This window comes from Netta rufina, assembly GCF_964035555.1.
Source record: "Netta rufina genome assembly, chromosome: 20".
Lineage (NCBI taxonomy): Eukaryota > Metazoa > Chordata > Aves > Anseriformes > Anatidae > Netta > Netta rufina.
In genome coordinates this window covers 4,321,561-4,339,059 of record NC_140144.1, presented here as the reverse complement: position 1 = coordinate 4,339,059, position 17,499 = coordinate 4,321,561, and the positions used below count along the sequence as shown (strand labels likewise).

At 47.2% G+C, this 17,499-nt stretch overlaps 1 protein-coding gene across 1 annotated transcript in view; it reads right to left on the bottom strand.

Annotated features, from left to right (window-relative positions):
- PAPPA (pappalysin 1) overlaps positions 1–17,499 on the bottom strand; it is a gene marked incomplete at both ends in the record, with an annotated part of 177,212 nt that overhangs the window by 2,849 nt on the left and 156,864 nt on the right. The window contains 2 exons of the mRNA XM_084299267.1: positions 8,297–8,395; positions 12,224–12,295. Of these exons, the coding sequence (XP_084155393.1) occupies positions 8,297–8,395; positions 12,224–12,295 (171 nt within the window). The remainder of the gene's footprint in view (positions 1–8,296; positions 8,396–12,223; positions 12,296–17,499) is intronic.

The window sequence follows — 17,499 nt, the reverse complement described above, 5'->3', positions numbered from 1 at the left end:
AAGAAGGAGCCACTAGAGAAGTGTCTTCCCATGTGGTGCCCTCTAAAACCCTCTGGCTTTCTGACTGCTCATGGACAGAAGCACAGAAGCTGTCTCTCTAGGGCAATACCACGGCCCCAAAAACAGGGCTGCAGCAGCAGTTGCAGCAGTGGGTAGCCTGATTGTAAGAGGGTTTCGTCCTGATCAGATTAGCCTTATTCACTTTATGTCCTTTACAGAATTTTGTACAAAATTTAATTTTTACAGTACTATTGTCCAGATAGATGAATTGTTTTGTCTTATGGCAGCAAGCTCCGGAGATCAGTTTTCTATTAATTGAAAAGTCAAAGATTTCTGTGGGCAATGAGCACATCCACAGTCACATTAGACAAGACAAAATTTGCCAAACACTTAGCAGTGACACAGGGTTTCCACTTTAAATATCATCTACAACAAATACACATTTGAGTTCCCCAAGGATCTGATTTCCAGAGGTATTTAGGGACTCAAACCCACACATAGCATCTATTGGGATTGTCAGAAGTACCCAGTGCAGAGAAACCTTCAATCCCCTTCAAGCAAGAACTGTCTTTTGTCTTGGGCTTGTTCAGCGATAGCCCTGTGGAGTACAGAGCCATGAACAAAGCTGCTGGATGTGCTAGAAATAATAAATACTGAGCCTTTTTCTGAATGATAGCCCATTTAAGTGTGGAGCCCACATATACGTACTCCGAGACTAACTGCTGCTTTTCTTTTTAAATAGATCAGTGAAAGCCCAACTCATTAACAAAATGTATGACCTGCACTGAAATTTCCAGATATATCCATTGTAAAACACTATTAAAGAATCATCTCCTCTTCCTTTCACCTGCCAAGTCCTGCATTTCCCCTACACCTCCCCTTGTAGAAAACCTGGCTAGCACGTAGGAGGGCATGGAGGAAAAGCTGAAAATCAAGCTTAGGGCCTGGCTCGGTTATTTGATGAAGTACTGTAGGATATTGTCTCCACAGGCTACCTAAAATAATCTGAGAAAGACACAAGCAAAGAACAGAGCTCTGCATGCCTACACACTCTCCCTACACACGCACACATCTCCTGGAGGTGATCCAGAAACAAAGCCATGGCTTGGATCAACAGCACTCAGGAGAATGTGGGGCACACCTGAAGCACAGAGGACCACAGACCTATTTTTAAGACACAACAGGCAGAGCCTAAATCATGCCTGTCACCCTGGGAGCGTGCATGGTGCGGCACATCCTGCTCTGGACCTAAAGCAGCACCTGCAGCAGGCGCAGGCTTATGGGCTCGGCAGGAGGCTGGCAGGGACGATCCAGACCATCCCAGTTCTCTTATTTTTTTGGCAGTGAATTGCTCCAGGAGCTCTGGCCACATTGCTGCAGGTGATGGGTCACCATGCCTGTGCCTAATTCACACGCCTGGGGTGTAACACTACCTGACTCCCAACTCGACACCCACGTGGAGCAGAGTTTGACCCCGTACCTCTGTCCTCCACCAGAGTATGGGAGCCCTGAGTGTCCTCAACCATGTCAGGTGACAAGACGATGGCCAGAAGTCAAGTTACTTTTGGAAATGGCAGCATTTGCCCTTGATGCCATGCTCTGTGGGAACAAAGGCAACGATGGAACATACCAGTGCCGAACTGGGATTCAGGTCATGAAAGGAGTCAAGGGCCACAAATCCTGGCTAAGCAGCACCTATCTAAAGAGGCTGGTGATATCCCAAGACAGATCCCTGCTGAGAAAGGCCAGTCTGTAGGAAACCAGCGGGAACACTGACAGGAGAAATCGCAGACAGGTACAGGGAGGGATGGGAAACACTTCTGCAGAGGTTCGGAGCTCATCCCTCACACATGCTCATATCGCTTTGACCCAGGGTGGGCAGAATCAGGCCAGGGCTGGAGGCAGGGGGCTACCAGGGGAGGAGGGATGCGAAGTGTTGGGAAACAGCCTGTTGTTAGATTTCAGCTCTGAAGTGTTTGCGAAATCTCCCAGACAAGACGAACTGGAAATATGAAGACCCCGCAGCAGACACAGCCTCTGCGGCGAACGCGGCGTGTCAAGATAAGCGTGGCAGGCTGTGCTGAGTGTCGCGGCCCCGCGCCTCCCGAGACCCTCGCAGCTCAAACGCCAGGGAGTATTTTGTTCCCTGACAAGGCCCTTGTGGGACAAAAATGCATCTTGTAAGGTTCTTCCCAGGGGTTTTTGGCATTTAGGTCACAAGGGCTGTTTGGAGATAATGGAACAAGAAAGAGCCCCATTTAACTACGGGGAATGGTATGCAGGTTCACACCTAGGGCACTGCTTGAGAGGGCCTGGGAAAGGCAAAGATGAAGCTTGCGGGAAAAGCCCTAAATTTTTTTTTTTGTTGTTATTTGCAGCTCTATAAACCGGACTTTCCCATATGGAAGCCCCATAGAACAAGACATAGCTCACCCAAATCCAACAGACGCTCCTCTCCCTCCACCGGGTGCGAACCAGGAGCAGCTCCACCAGAACTGGAGCAACTGCAATGGCCTGAAGCCAGCTGGGAAGCTTGGGAAAGCCCTGCCGGCACGGGGAGCTGGGTGCCTGCTCCCTGCATCCCCGCCGAGCTCCAGCACCCGCCGGGGCCGAGCCGCGCGAGGGAGCCCACCACGTGCCAAACCACACGGAGCGCGAGCGCGGCTCAGTTGCGCAGCAATCAGCTGCGCTTCCTACCCTTGTGCTACTGATTGTGCAAACATGAATGTAATTAGTCTAAATAATCACCAAAGATTTAATAGCAGCCAGACCACCCAGCGGCCAAATAGCTGGCGGTGGAGCGGGGAAGGTTTGTTCGCTGGTTTTTGTAACACTTGCTAATGAAGTGAGGTCGGATGGCAAAGCAAACACCCTCCACGAGCGCTTCCCCTGGGAACGCTGTATGTTGTGGGAAGCCCCGCGTCCCTTGAAGCCAAGAATGTTCTCTCAGGATAGGCAGCATGTGCTACTACCATCCCTGCTTTTAATTTATCGCCGCCTGGAAAGCCTCCCCGAACAATTATGAAACCAGCCCTGAGCCCCAAAATAAGCTCCCATCACATCCAACCATGACTGAAAGCGCTCCTCACATGGCCAGCAGCGAGCCACTCACGCTGCGATCAAAAACCTCCTGGGTAAGTGAGTTCACCCAAACGCCTGGGTGCTGCAGCATGCTTGGAGCACGCAGCAGCGCGGAGCCGCTTCCAGAGGCATGAAGCAACACTTCGCATTGTATCCGTCCTTCCTCCGAGCTCACCCGCCATTCATTGTATCTCTCCAGCTAATTATAGAGCTGACAAACACACCCAGCTGGGGACATGCAAGCAGTTTGGAGCAGCATCGTGCCATGGACATCGATCCTTCTGGATAAGCTGACTTTCCTCGGCCAGGGTGGTCACTTAGGCTGCTAATTGTGCGAGCTGCCTCACAGCCACGTTCTGCCAGGGGAGCAGGACCTGTGATTCCCCAGGACAGGTCTGTGTTGCAGGGAGAGCCGGGCAAAGGCCCTGATTTCTCCAAAATACCAAGAGATGACTATAGCTGTTTTCTTAGGGGTGGGAAGGGGGCAGACCCCCCCTTTCCGGGGAGCCAGGGACAGGCTTGGGAAATCCCTGCTGGAGCCAGCAGCAGCCCTTCAGTTCAAAGCTCCTTTCTTTAGGCCTTGAATTCTCGGCCATAAAGTCTCTGAAGAGGTTTTGATAAGTTGCATATCTCGTAGATAAGCAAAGCTTTGGATGAATCCCACGCGGTTTTCTATCTACCGCAAGTCCTCATTTGTTTTCCGCCAAGGCACTTGCTGTTTTTCCTCTCCAAGGTGTTGGACAGAAATGTCAAGAGGCTGAAGGGGCGGCATTTGAGATGGGAATTTTTGCCAGGATGATTTTTCTTTTTCTTTTCTAAGTGCTACGGGCAAAGTGGTCAAGGGAAAACCTGAGCGATAACTGAATGAGACACGTTTTTCTCACGGGGGTTGCAGGCTTACCCCTTATGTGATGAAAAGAGAAAATGGAGAAGAAAGGCAGAAGAAAGTTTGCTTTTTCAGACAGTTTATGTTGGGGAAAATTTAAAGCGGCAAATTCCGTGTGTTTAAATTTGCAGGGACCAGACTGCCGGATCTTCAACTAAGCAAATCTGCAATTTGAGTCTGGAACAAAGTACGTAAGCAGAGCCTGAAGAGAAACATTTCGGATTTCTGTGAGGCCTTTCTAGACAGCCTTGCACAGGGAAAAGCTGTAGAAGGGAAGGAAAAGAGAAAAGAAGTGAAGGAGAACAGCGACTGGAGAGATTTCCTGAAACTAATCGGAAAGAAACAGCCATCTACTCTCCTTGGCACGCTGCACACCCCAGGAGCCGCCAGCCCAGAGGCAGCCAGCAATGCCCGGGTTATTTATTTTCCCCACTTCAGCACTGTCATGTATTTAATGTTTTAAAAAGTAATATCTTCTTTTATCTGCGGCAGGGCACAAAGCAAGAAGCAGCTTCCTAGAGCAGCCAGGCAAGAAGGGAGCTGGCAACCTGTGCTGGGTCAGGAGGAGAGGAAGATGAAAAGGAGACGGGATTTTGTTTTGTCCTTCACGGAAGACTTTATCCCCTCCAGATACACAACAGAAGCTTTCTCTCCCTTGGAGGTTGGCCGGCAATGGCCTTCCTGTCTCTCAAAGCTGCTCCTGGGTCATACACAGGGCAAGCCACGCAGCCCTGTCCTCTGCCCCGACTGCAGACCGTGTCACCTCCCCGCGCTCGGGGCTGCACCGTCAGGCACTGCAGGACAAGCGTCCCTGCTGCCCTGGGTGCTGCCTGCTGCTGAGCCAGCCCTGGCTTCTTGCCCGCTGCATGGGGACGCTGATCAATTAGCACATAACAAATAATTAAGCTGATGAATGTCTCTCTTTCCCGCATGCTGACTGCAGTTGCCTAGAATTTATGCACGGAATATGACTGAATTTATTCGCTGGTGTTTGCAGTGTTCAATAGAGGTCTTTAATGATTTCTTTTAAGCTCTCTGGACTGATTGGGAATAGTGCAGAGCAAATACTCATTATTTCCTATCTAAGCAACAGTGCTGATTAGCCAGTGGTTGGCCAGATAAGTCACACCGCTCTGCTCCCCTCTTGGTGCAGAAATGCACAAGGTCATTTGCTGCTAATGCTCAAATGCAAAGAGGAAACGTGGCCTAAGCAAATGCAGTATGGAAGCCTCCTGTGCATTTTCAGGCCGATAAAACAGGAGCAGAATCTGACATTAAATAAGAGGGCTCAAGATTAACGTGAATATGGGTTGAATCTTTGTGCTTTCAGACAACCTGGACTGCAGCACTGCGTGAGCCGAAAATGTTTTGGGGAGGGTGGTGGGAATGCAGTGTAACTTAAGTCTTGACAGTTTGCGGACATTAAAGATCTGAAGTCAGCTCTTACTTGACTGTTAGCTTCTGAATCTTCACATGATGCAATGTTAATCTTCAGCCCTTTCCTAAAATAACGTGCGGAGTTGCTATGTTCTGTTAAATGTGAACCATGTGTCACCTCAGCAATGGCTGCGACGGTGAAAAGATGATAAATCTCAAGCTTGTAAAATGTCCTGTGACATTTTGGGAGAAAAACAGGTGTTGCATAAATGTTAGACATTTATGGGTAAACTTGCAGGGGCTTTAAAAGACTGACACATCTGCCACATAGTATGTAACCCTGAAAGAAAAGGAGCAAAGCAGGCTCTTTCATGTGTTTCGCTCTCTCTACAACCATATGAAAATACACCCTCATCTGGTATTGGAATTAACGGAGCTGGACTCGCCCCTCCCTATGTCTCCTCCAGGTTTTTGGCTTTTACACCCAATGTGTATTTTAAAACTGTGCCTGTTTAAGTAGGTGGCAAATTGTGCTGGAAGGATTTGGTATGCGGAGTATTTTTATTCAGCTCCCTTTTCTCTCACCTTTCATTGTTTTTCCCCTTGGAATATCTCCTGTAACGCTCCACTCATAAAGTTCTTCAAAGGCAGAGCTGTGTTTGAACAGCCTTGCCCAAAATCTGCTCTCCAGTCAAAGGCTTCAGACAGGAAAATAACTCATAGAGCCACGCTGCTGCCGCCGCAGGTGTCCCAGTCTGCCATGCAGTGCTGTTAGCCCCCTCTTTACCCCATAAATGTAATACACTGAGACTTGGACTTCTTGCTTTTGGCCTGCAAGGCGCAAGGAGAAGGCAGTTTTCTCACTTCCAAGTGCCTTGTTTGGCCTCTGGGTCATCGGTGGTGTTTTGGGAGAGAGGAGAAGCTTTGGAGAGCTGAATGCACGCCAAGGATGTGACAGGCTTAGGAAGGGTTTCCCAGTGTAGTCAGTGAAAGTAGATTTGCCCCCCAGAAAAACTCAAAACCTCCCTCTCCGTGGGCGAAATGCACGAGAAGTGTGCCCAGCTGCCTGCCTCTGAACAATCTGCCCCTTGCGTTGGGCAGTTTTAGCACAGAAAACAGCAAACAACGGGGCTACAAAGTGCGTTCCCCTGCCTGGGTGGTCACCTTGTTTCTGGGTGGCAGCGAAGCAGCAGATATTTCCAGTGTGACTCGCCTGGCTGGTGAGTGCTCACGACTGCCTGGTCTGTGCAGACCCCACTCTGTCTCAGCTCCTTGTCCAGCAATAAATTTTGCTCCCAAACCTTACTCCTGCCCCTCTCCCCCTCAATTCAGCCCCACACCCTATGTGTTTCAGTCCTGTCTCTGCCCCAAGACACGTCCACTTCCCTTTCCCAGTGTCCCCAGATGGGCCAGATACAGCCCGCAGCACTGCACCAGCACAAGATCTTTGGCTGAACCAAGGAAAAGAATGCCCCCATCAAAAGCTGTTTTAGAAAGGACAGTTCCCTACAAAGAGGTCTTCAGTCCCTCAGCTGCTGTAGAGAGAAGCTTCTTCCTCAGATGTAAAATGCATGATCTCATCGCTAAATCTAGGCTTCCTCTGTCTATTCTCAAGCTTTCAAATTTATTAATGTACATCAGATACTTAAAATAGCTGGATTTTCTTCATTCTGATCTACACTCAAATCTTGAAGATGAGGTAAAAATTGTACATGCCAGAGGCTACAATTTTCTTTCCTTTCTTTGGGAAATAAGTTCAAAATCTATCCTGTTTAGAAATGTATGAAATATTGTAGTGTTTCAAACCACAAGCTTCATCACTCTCCTGTCTCTAACACTAGCCAGAAATGAGGATTAAAAAAAAAAAAAAAAAAAAAAAAGCATTAAAAATAAGGGGATGTGTAGAGGGATCCTTTTCTTGCTCAGGAATTGAGTGTTTTAGGTATCGCTGTGCCAGAAACTGCAACCAGATCACTGTGTCTAATAGCTACTGATGGACCTTACCTCCATGAATGTGCCTATTCTTGTTTTGACTTCAAATATATTTTGATCTTACTAATACTCTGTGGCAATGCATCCTGTCACTTAAATTCACACAGTGTGAACAAGCACTTTCTTTCATTTGTTTGGATCCTGCCTCCAGGTAACTACCAATTCACCCCTTAATTGCTAAGTGATGAGAAATGGAGGATTTTATTTACCTAAGCATCTTCTCTCCATTAAATTTTGATTTTATAAATTTCTGCCACTACTGACACTCAGTGTTTCTTTTGCAAGTTTTTCATGTCCTAGTTGAGGTGGTTTCTCTTTGTGCAGAAGACATTTCCTACCTCTGACCAATCCTGCTGCCCTTCTCTGCACCTCTGTCTGTCCTACTCTATTGTTTTGGTGTGATGGTCACAGAGCCATGTGCATGTGGGTGCACATGGAATGACGCACAGACTTGCAATGATATTTTTGTTTGTCTCTCTGCTCCTCTAAATTAATCTGAACTTTTAGTCTCCTTTTTAAGCAGTGATGGTGGATAGCAGGTTGGGCAAATATACCCTTCTCAGTGTCTCTCTGTGAAGGTCTGTTGAGCAGTAGATGCAAAATGGATGCCCAACAGCTTTCCTGATGAACATACTCAAGAGTTTAGGAGGGAGACGGCCTTTGCCTATATCGCAGCTAGTGTTTATTTACAACAGAAATGAATGAACACCTCTAACTACTTCAAGGACGTGCCTTACACGGCATGGCATAAGGCAGGTTCTGCTGGGAAATGCACATACATATCAAGAGAGAACTTCAAAACAAACCAACAAGAATTGAATGTCAATAGTGAGGTGGTGCCTGGACTGAAAGTTCTTCTGAGACCTCAGATCACCTATTCTAGTAAAAATAAAATTTCTCTGGGCACAAAGCAACACTCCATGAGGAATTCCCAGGGAAAACAGAAAGGGGCATCCTTACCTTTTTGGTCTTGACTGTTGAGGCACAGCAGTCCCCACCATCATAGTTGCAGAAGGCTCGGTTGTTGATGGAGTCACAGTAGTTGTCCCCCATGAAAGGCTGGAAAGTGAAAAAGCAGAGAGACTGAGGACATGGACATGGATTAACAGTAATAGTTGCCAGAACAAGATGAAGCCTTGAAGGAGCCATATAGTTTGTAACATTACTGACTGCCCTGAAAAACAAGAGATAATTATTCCCCTCTCCTTTCAGAGCAGACAGGAAAAAAAGGACACTAGAGCCCTTGTTGGCTTTTCACATCCCACATAAGAAGATGCTTCGAGAATATTAATTTGACTAGGCCCAGAGAACAGCATCAAGGCATCTAAATTTGTGTCACCTTTTGATAATTTTAAGCTAACCTTCTGAAACTATGTGGGAAAAGAAGAAGGTTATGTATAGCAACAAAACTGGCTTGCTTTTAATAGTTGTACTTTCAACCACAGTTCTCCTGACTATGCAACAAGTGTCAGCAATGAGGGTACAAACATATTTCAAAGAGAAATGGAAGCCATCAGAGCTGGGTACAGGGACTACATGCCCTCATCCTCTACCTAGCACTTACTGTGTGTGACCTTGGCCATGACACGTAATCTCCCTCCCCTCCAAGTTTAGAGCTGGGATAATGGCAATTATTCAGAGGGCTGTTGAGGAGAGCTATTAAGTAAAATTCATAAATCACCTTGAAAAAGAAAATGTGGTCACTAGTCTGTGCAACGTGATCGCCAGTCTATGTGCTGCACAGGCCCTGCATAATAATCATGATTTTTGAAGAAAAGGTTTGAAGTCTGGATCTTCATTACACATTGGAGTCCTCAAGAGATTTGCTTGGAAGTCAAGTCTGTGCTTGATGCTAAAAAATCACCATGCCATCTATGAGAAACTCAAGCAGCTCTGAAAGTTTGGAAAAATGGATGCTGATCAGAGAGCCCAGTCATATCTCCGTAACACTTCTTTCACTCGCAGGCTCATGGGGACATTCCCATTTTATTTGCTCTTTGGAAAATTCATTTGTTCTGCACTGAGAAAAACACACGAGGGACTTTCCTATAAGAAATCATCTTCACAGAGAGGCTGGGGAGGCTTGTGGAGAGTTCCTGGGAGGATTTAGCAGCAATTGCAGTACCAGAGATTTCCTGATGATAGACACCTGAGGAACTAGCAGCGAGAGCTTGCCATGCTCTCCCTAGAAAGAGCCACGGCCGTACTCGGCTGTGTTGAAATGGACCCCGTGGAGTGGTGTGGATGCAAGCTTTTACTGCTGCTGTTTTGCAGGTTTAAAGATCTCTATTATGGTATATGAAGTCCAGGCAGTAACGGCAATGTTGGACCAGGGCAGGACTACCAGGAAATGACTGACTAATTGAGTGTCACTTGTTTTGTTACCAGCAAATCCAGCAAATGCCAACAAAGAAAACAGAATTACAGGTTGAGAGTCCTATCCCTGCAAATTGGCTTAACTCTGCCAACTGCCACAGATTGACTCATTTGTATAGACAAAGACTTTAACTTGTAAAGGCCCTTCCAATTTAATTAATATACCATGAGTTACAAGGGAATTATTTATAAACAGATGGAGAGAGATTTTTATGCCAACCTGGTCATATTCAAAAAGGTGAACTTTGCTCAACCTCCCAAGACATTTCAATAGGCTTCTCCATGTTTCCCTCGTATTGCCTGGCCATGCCTGCTTGTTAAGAAAGTTTGCTTTAATTTTCCATGCTCACACCTGTAACCAACATCTACAAACACTGGAGAAGTACTGAAAGGAATTTATGGAAGAATTTGCCATTTATTCACACTGGCATAGAGTAGGCAAGTCCATCCTTTGGAGGAAAACAATGGGACAAATAACACCTATTACGATTTGGTACCCAAATCCTCATTTGGGAGGCCCTGGAGGACTCGCTGTCGAGGGTGAGGTCTGTAGTGTCATGCATATCTCAGTGCTCCTACATTTTTGGAGGAGCCTTGTTCTCTCCACTAACTATATAGGTAGCCCAGGGGCACTACTTTTCCAATAAAACACCTAAGTTAGTTGCCTAGAAGTACGTGGCTGTCTCATAAACCTCTATTCCTGCCACTAGGGAGCGACAAAAAATCACATTGCAGCAGTCTGGGTTACCACATTGATTGCCAAGAGCAAAATAACGCCCCGCTTGCAGCCTTCTATTCAGGGAACCCTCCGTAATGCTAAGGAAATTAATACATTAGGGATTGTATCAGCTTACTGGCCCAGTATCATTGACCTACTGGCATATTATTCCCTGTTTCCATAATCATGAAAAAGGCTTGGTGAAGACGGCATTTCTTCTGAAATCTTAATGCCAGAGAACAAGCTCTGGCCCATTCTTGGATCCTGGAAGCATCATGCTCTAAAAATGATGCTAGAGGCCATTATCAATTGTCTGGGCAAAGCCTTCCAAGATGATAGATTGCGATGCAGTGACACTGCTGACTGAATGATGAAAAGAAGGAAGTGTCTATTGATGCAGAGGGATCTGGCAATTAACAATGATGGAAGGAAGGAAAATGCTGAGAAAAAGCATGTCAGTAATAATGGCTTCTGGTAAATTATTACATCATTGCAAAGTTTGCCTCAGTAACAACTACCCTTAAACAGCAGGAGAATGGATACCCAATGGTGCATCAGCACCTGAATGGCATTTCTTAATGGTCGCTGGATGTTATTTTAGCTCTCTTTGGAGAATAGGGGCGCCCAGCCAGCCTGCATGAATGTAATGCGTGAGATGGCTTATGACATTCAAAGCACTGACAGCAGAATGCTTTTCATTTAGGGAGCAACTAGACAGAAACTATTACATTGTTGGAGAGTTATTACCCTCTTGGGCCCAACATTTGTATGCGAAGGAAACCTGTCTTTCACTTCAAGACAAATCATGCCGTACAGCAATGTGGTCTAGTGTTTTGTGTCAGATTTAGGAGTTCTGTGCCACGTTCCACCACTGTGGGCAAATAACTTCAATGCGCTTGTAAAACTGAGTGCGGGAGCCTAGTTGGTGCTGTATGAAGGCAGATCTGGGTTCAAGACACAGCTCTTCCAGAGCACGTTCATGCAACCAATGCCCCTGCCTGTGAGTTTTCCCACTTGCAAAATGAGCATGATGCTTCCTAGCCTTACAGAGATGCCCCAAGGATTGACTTCTTGAGGTGGGTAAGGCACTCAAGTCCTGGCATGATGGCAACCACAAGTGCCACGACCCAGAGAAAGGTGCTCCAGCCCCACTTAACCACTGGCAACATCTTAAGAGTTCTGATTTCACAAAGATTGCTGCCAGCAGAAACATCATTCTCCAAAGTAATCGCTTATTGCTTATAAGAAGTAAGACTGTAAGACTGCTAAAAATGCAAGTACATTTTTCGGATTTTTTTCTTGTTCAGATAGAGGCTCTTGGTGGAAGGATGCATGATTTGCTCACTGTCCAGCTGTTCTGTCCACCAAGTGGCATCACTTTTTTCTCTGTCATTCTTAAAGTTTATTGCCACACCAAAGCCTGAAGTCTAGCTTGCCTTAGAAAACATTGGTTCTTTAGTAAGATGTGGAAAACAAGTAAAAGCTTTTTGCAACTTCCCAGAAAGTCCCAAATCCTGTGAATTTCTGAAAGTCTACCAATTTTCTTAAGCCACTTGATCATTCAGCTCCTGCAAGAGTCACCTCACCCAGCCATCGGTTCTAGGAAAATCACCAGTTTCAACACAGAGTGTCAGAACTGGTGCAGGAGATCTCAGTTTAATTGACAAGATGGTCAAAGCAAAAGTCTGTCTGCCCCACTTGAAAAACATTTCCAGCCCACGTGGCTGCAGTGACTGCTACCATAACACTTAGAAGAGCTAGCAGGGACCGTCTGAACTAATGCAAAAGCTCACCTCGCAGCCTTTGACACAATGAATCAGGGAAGGGTGAGGGTACCACTTGAGTCCTGCCGTGCAGACAACGGTCTGGAGGAGAGAAGGAAAAAAAAAAATCAAGTTAAGACAAAGAAATCAGTGTACAGAAAGTCAGCGTGCTGGTTCCTATGGCTCTCCTGTACCTAACCAATGAAGTTCAGTTCCTAACACCTCTTGTGTTCTCAGGACCTGGCTCTCCTCCAGGTATTTACAAGAAGTGTTGGACTTGACGCTTGCAATAACAGAACATTTGAGAGTAAAATAATATTTAAGGTTTTCCTAAAATGTCATGTCCAATATTTTACTCATGGTGGGGGAACAAGGCAGAGAAAGGCAAAGGCACAGGTCCACTGTCCAGCTCCTGGGTAGGGAAGAGTCATTTTAGGAATTCATTTAGGGATTTCTTTGGTGCTGCAAAGCATTGCTCTGTTTCACTACCCATATCTGTGCTTCTTGAAGATGTAAACAGATAAAGGTGGACTTTTAGATACATTTTCGCACCATCCTTTAGCTCTTAAATAGAAGCACATCCCACTACACACCTTCAAAATAACCCCCAGAAAGGACAGCGTCATCTGTTACACTCTATGAGCTTTATAATAATTTCTGTACTGACTATGTTTATAGATTTTCTGTAAGAAAAAAGTTGGAGTGCCTAGTTTTGGAGAAAAATGAGATACCTGCCTACTCAAAGACACACCAAGGGCAGTCATTGTCTGCCTGCAGACATGGAAACTTAGATTTTAAGAGTGGATGAAACATTTGGCCAGTCAGTGGAGATGGACGTCCAATACCATGGACATCTAGGCGATGGGACTCCCATCCCTTCATCACAACAATGTTCCTTCTTGGGTTGTCTTCTGCGGATGAAACACTACAACGAGCAAGATGAACATGCGGGTACTCATCAAAGGGCAGGGGCTGGGGTTGGATGGAGGCATGGGGAAGGAAGGAATTAACATTTGGGAAGACCTGACGCACAAGCCATCCCTTCCCCTGTTTATTTGAGGGCTAATTTAATCCATCTGCAGGGGAACCTCAGCATGTTTTCACAGTTTCTGTCATTTGAGGCTTACCTGGCGTGTGCTAGCAAAAGGACTTTTATACTATCTGACTGGGGCTGTTTATCTTTCCGATGCTCTCGGATTTTCCACTATTAGTCAAACCCGGCTTGCCCCACCTGCCTCACAACAGGGCCCGTCTGTGTGAGTGCAAAAGCGGCCGGGAGAGGGGGGAACGCTGCTTGTCCCCCAGGAGGGAGGCTGCAAGGTGCGGGGGCCCTGCAGTGCTCCTGACAGACAGCTGGAGATTTCCAGGCTGTTGCCTGCCACAAATGGTGAGATTTTTTTCCCTCCTCTTCTGTTTATTGCACTTCAGAGGGAAAAGAAAGGAAACTTTTCTAGGTTTCAAAATAAACAAGGCCAGTCAACAGATTGGGAGGGGGGAGAGGAAAGGAAGCAGTTCAGGAGCCTTTGAACCAAAGTCTTAAACCAAAGTAGAAAAACTCAGGCACTTGCCTCCCGTATGTGAAGCCAGCCAATAAGGAGGAAAAGTGTACTTCCAACGGGCATCTCACATTCCCCTGGTAAGAAGCATCAATATCTACAAAACCTCTTGAACCACGTGGATGTGTATGAGCATTTGGAGCTAACAAAAGGAGTCGAATAGCTCTGAAACAGGCTCTTACGAAAGGAGGTTTCCAAGTGAGATCAATCCCTCAGAGAAGATGCACTGTTTCCCTGACCTTCCCAGCATCAAAAACCCAGCAGCTATTGCATTTTGTCCTTCCCCTTAGAGGAGCAGAAGGAAGGTGATGCCTCTGCTAGGACGGTGCTCTCCTCGGAGCGCAGATCTCTGCTCTGCCTCAAGGTCATCTTAAGTCCCAGTGGCTAGAACAGCCTTTGGCTGGATGGCTTCCAGGGAAAGGGCGTGCAGCCCCAGGCTACAGCGTAGGACAGCCAGTTGACCTTGCGTGAGATTAATCACTGGGTCAGTGGGACACTCACACAGCTCCTGGGAAAGATTTCAGGTCCCAGCAGATAACCAGAGCGTTTCACCACAATCACCACTCATCTCTTCCCCTCTCCGCGAGAGTCAGTGTCTGCCAAAAGGATTCAACTGGACAGTCATGCATGGGAATGTGGCCCAATGGCTTAGTCCCAGTTACTTTGCCTTCTCCTCAGATGATTCTTTGCTAGCAGAGACTATTAGAGCTACTCCAGCTAGGTTCAATCCTGCTAAATTTCATGGAGCTGGAAGCAGAGTATGCTGGGCAATGGGCCTTGATCACAGTCCTGGCTCCCCTTGCTGATTTTCCAACCCTGAATTCACAGCACAAGGCCTGTTTGTACCCTCAGGCTTCTGCTGTGCTGTGTGCGGTGTGGCAGGGCAGGAAAGGGGGAGTGGGTAGAGGGCTGGAAATTTGAGAAATTGGGGAGGATTCACGTTGCTGGGCATCACTTCTGCCTCCTGCAGTGCTAACAGACACAAAGGTGCAGGAGGGTGCTGTATCGGGCAATGAGATAGAGATAAATCAATGAACAAAAAGCAAGGAGGAGTGTAGGCAGTGCTGAGGCAGGAGCCTGTTAATGTGACCAGGATCCAATTGAAGGGAAGGCCACCAAAAGGTGCAGAAAGAGGATGGCAGGACCACCTCTGACACATGCTGGGGGAAGTCCTTGAGGCCTCTCCCTCGGCGACAGTACATGAGCCCCATTCCTCCACACACCGCCAGGCCACTGCAGCGACATGTGCAGGCCTCATGGCCCCCGTCTGCCCCCACACATCAGCTTCTGCAGCACAGCTGCCCTCCCGCTCGGCCATGGTGCCTTGCCTTTGCTCCTGTCCCCATCCCATAAACGCCATTCAGCTCCAGCTGCGGTTTGGTGGCTGTGACTCCATCTGCTGCGAAGGGAGAGGAAGCCGGGATGCGCTCCCACAGTAGGTAACAAAGAGCCAAGAAAGCAAATCAAGCTGTCATTTTCTCCTTGTGAGGGAAGACCTAGTGCCTCCGGTCACGGCGCTTCCCTCCCCATTGTGGGACTGACACAATGATGTCAACCATTTGTGGGCTGCGGAGGGGATTGGGTTTCCCCAGGAGAGGCCTTGGAGAGCTCTCCTCCACCTTAGATGGACCATGTGTCCCCCGGGGCTGGAGCATGGGGACCGGCATCCGCTGGCCTCGGCTAACTCTCTCCTCAGGCACTAAATGAACACGACAATTAACTGTGGGCTGAATGTCAGGGTGGTGAGGGGACCAGACGCTGCTGACAAGGGAGGGGAGATGTGGATCTTGGTGTCTGTGGCCTCCTGGAGCTCCACACAGTGCAGGAGCCCCTGTGTTCCTGAGCACTTGGTCCCCACACTGCCATAAATCACCTCACTGTGCTGTGACTCAGTTTCTCTGCCTGCAAAATGAGCCCCAAACTCACAGGAAGAGTTGAGGGGAAGCAAGGAGGAAAGCTGCAAAGCCTAAGATTCTGCAACAGATTCTGGTTGCTCTCGGTATTTAAAGAGAATTCCCCTTGATGTCTCCAGGACACCCACAATCCCAGGACTTCCAGTGTTTGGGTGCAAGACATAGGGGAAAACTTGGCCAGCAGTGGGGCAGCATCCCCTGTCAGCCACGCAGGTAGGTACAGCCGGGGCACACAGACCCTTTTGAGGCTGCCCAGGCATGCACATGCTTGCAAAACATTTGACACAAAGGCAAGGACCCAAACTCAGACAACCTAGGAAATTAGGTGTCGGCAGTCACTGGGAAAGAGCTGTCAAGCTGTCCTTCTGAGCCATTTCACTTTTTTCTCTCCACTGCCTTATAGTCAGTCTTGGCAGCTCTATCTGTAGGTGTCTTCAGCAGCTCACTGCCCCTTGCACGCACGCGGAAAATGGGAAATCATGGGCAGAGCAATGATTGCTCCGAACATGGCCTGCCACAGCACAACAGACACACGAAAGATTTCAGGTGGCTTTTTGTTCCTGCTGAACATGTTGATTTGGAAGACACTGCAAATTTGCCCTGATTTCAGCAATCTGTTTCAGACCAAGCAAAGCAACTCAGCCTCAACCAATTCTGAAAAACACACATTAATATTATGACACTTTTCTAAACAAAATATCTGCTGTTTTTGTTCCTTTGAGAGAACACTTAATTTCTAAGTTTATTTCATTTATTAAACAAAAAGATTAAAAATGCTTGGAAATTAAATATGAAGTTATGCTCAAACCAACATGGTTTTTCTCCAATTTTTTGGTTCACCAAAAATCACAGCAACAAAAAAATCACTTTGGTTAGCAGAAAACATTTTTTTCTTTTAATTTGACAGAACTTCCAGCGAACCGAAAAATCAAGTGATTTGCACAGCTCTGCTCTAAACAACTCCCAGAGGAGGGATGGTTCCTTCTTCCCACTTTGCTTCCACAACAGCTGTTGCTTGAGCAGTCACACACAAATATATTTTTTTCTTGCCAGCTCTCCCTGTTTCATCTGTGCCTGTCCTCTCAAATATAGGCCCCACAGACAGGTTCTGCCTTTATCTGCTGCTCATACTGCACTGATTTGTATGTTATTTGTGTCTGAAATTAAGTAACTAGAAGTGTTTCCTTTGTATTATTCAAGTACTTCAAGATCAACAAAGATTGCGTGTAAATGCAACCAGCTGGTCGCTTTGCTCATATGGCACAACAGCGAGCTGTCAGTGAACGTAAATAGAGACACATATTATTAATGATACACAGCATATTGCCATGGGGACCTTCCCCTAAGGCATCCCAGTCCCCATCTCCCCAGGGTCTCCACTGGCAGCAGCTTTTCCCCCAGCGTGGGCTCCCTGCGAGGCACGGCTCCCCGTGGGTGACATCCTCTTATCTGGGGAGCGGAACGTGATGGATGTCTTACAGCTTCAAAAAAAATCCCCTCCAGCATGTTTTAGCATCGCCCCGCCAGCCGCCTGCCCTTCAGGTCTGTCTTTAAGCCTGGTGCTGCTACTCGACAAGCAGAAAACCCTACACAACCCAGCCAGGCCCTGTCTGGGAGGACACAGCTCTGAGTCCCAAGGAGACAGAGCACAGAGCTGTTCTCTGCAGGCCCCCAATGGTTCCCCTCCATCTCCCAGTGCAACTTTTCCAGCCCAAATCTCACCTACAAATTGCTTGTGGGTCAAACTTGTATCTACTCACAGCCTAAAGCTCCTGCAAGGTCCTCACCATCAGGGCAAACAAGGTCTTATTTACCACTGTACTCTTGGAAACTGTGA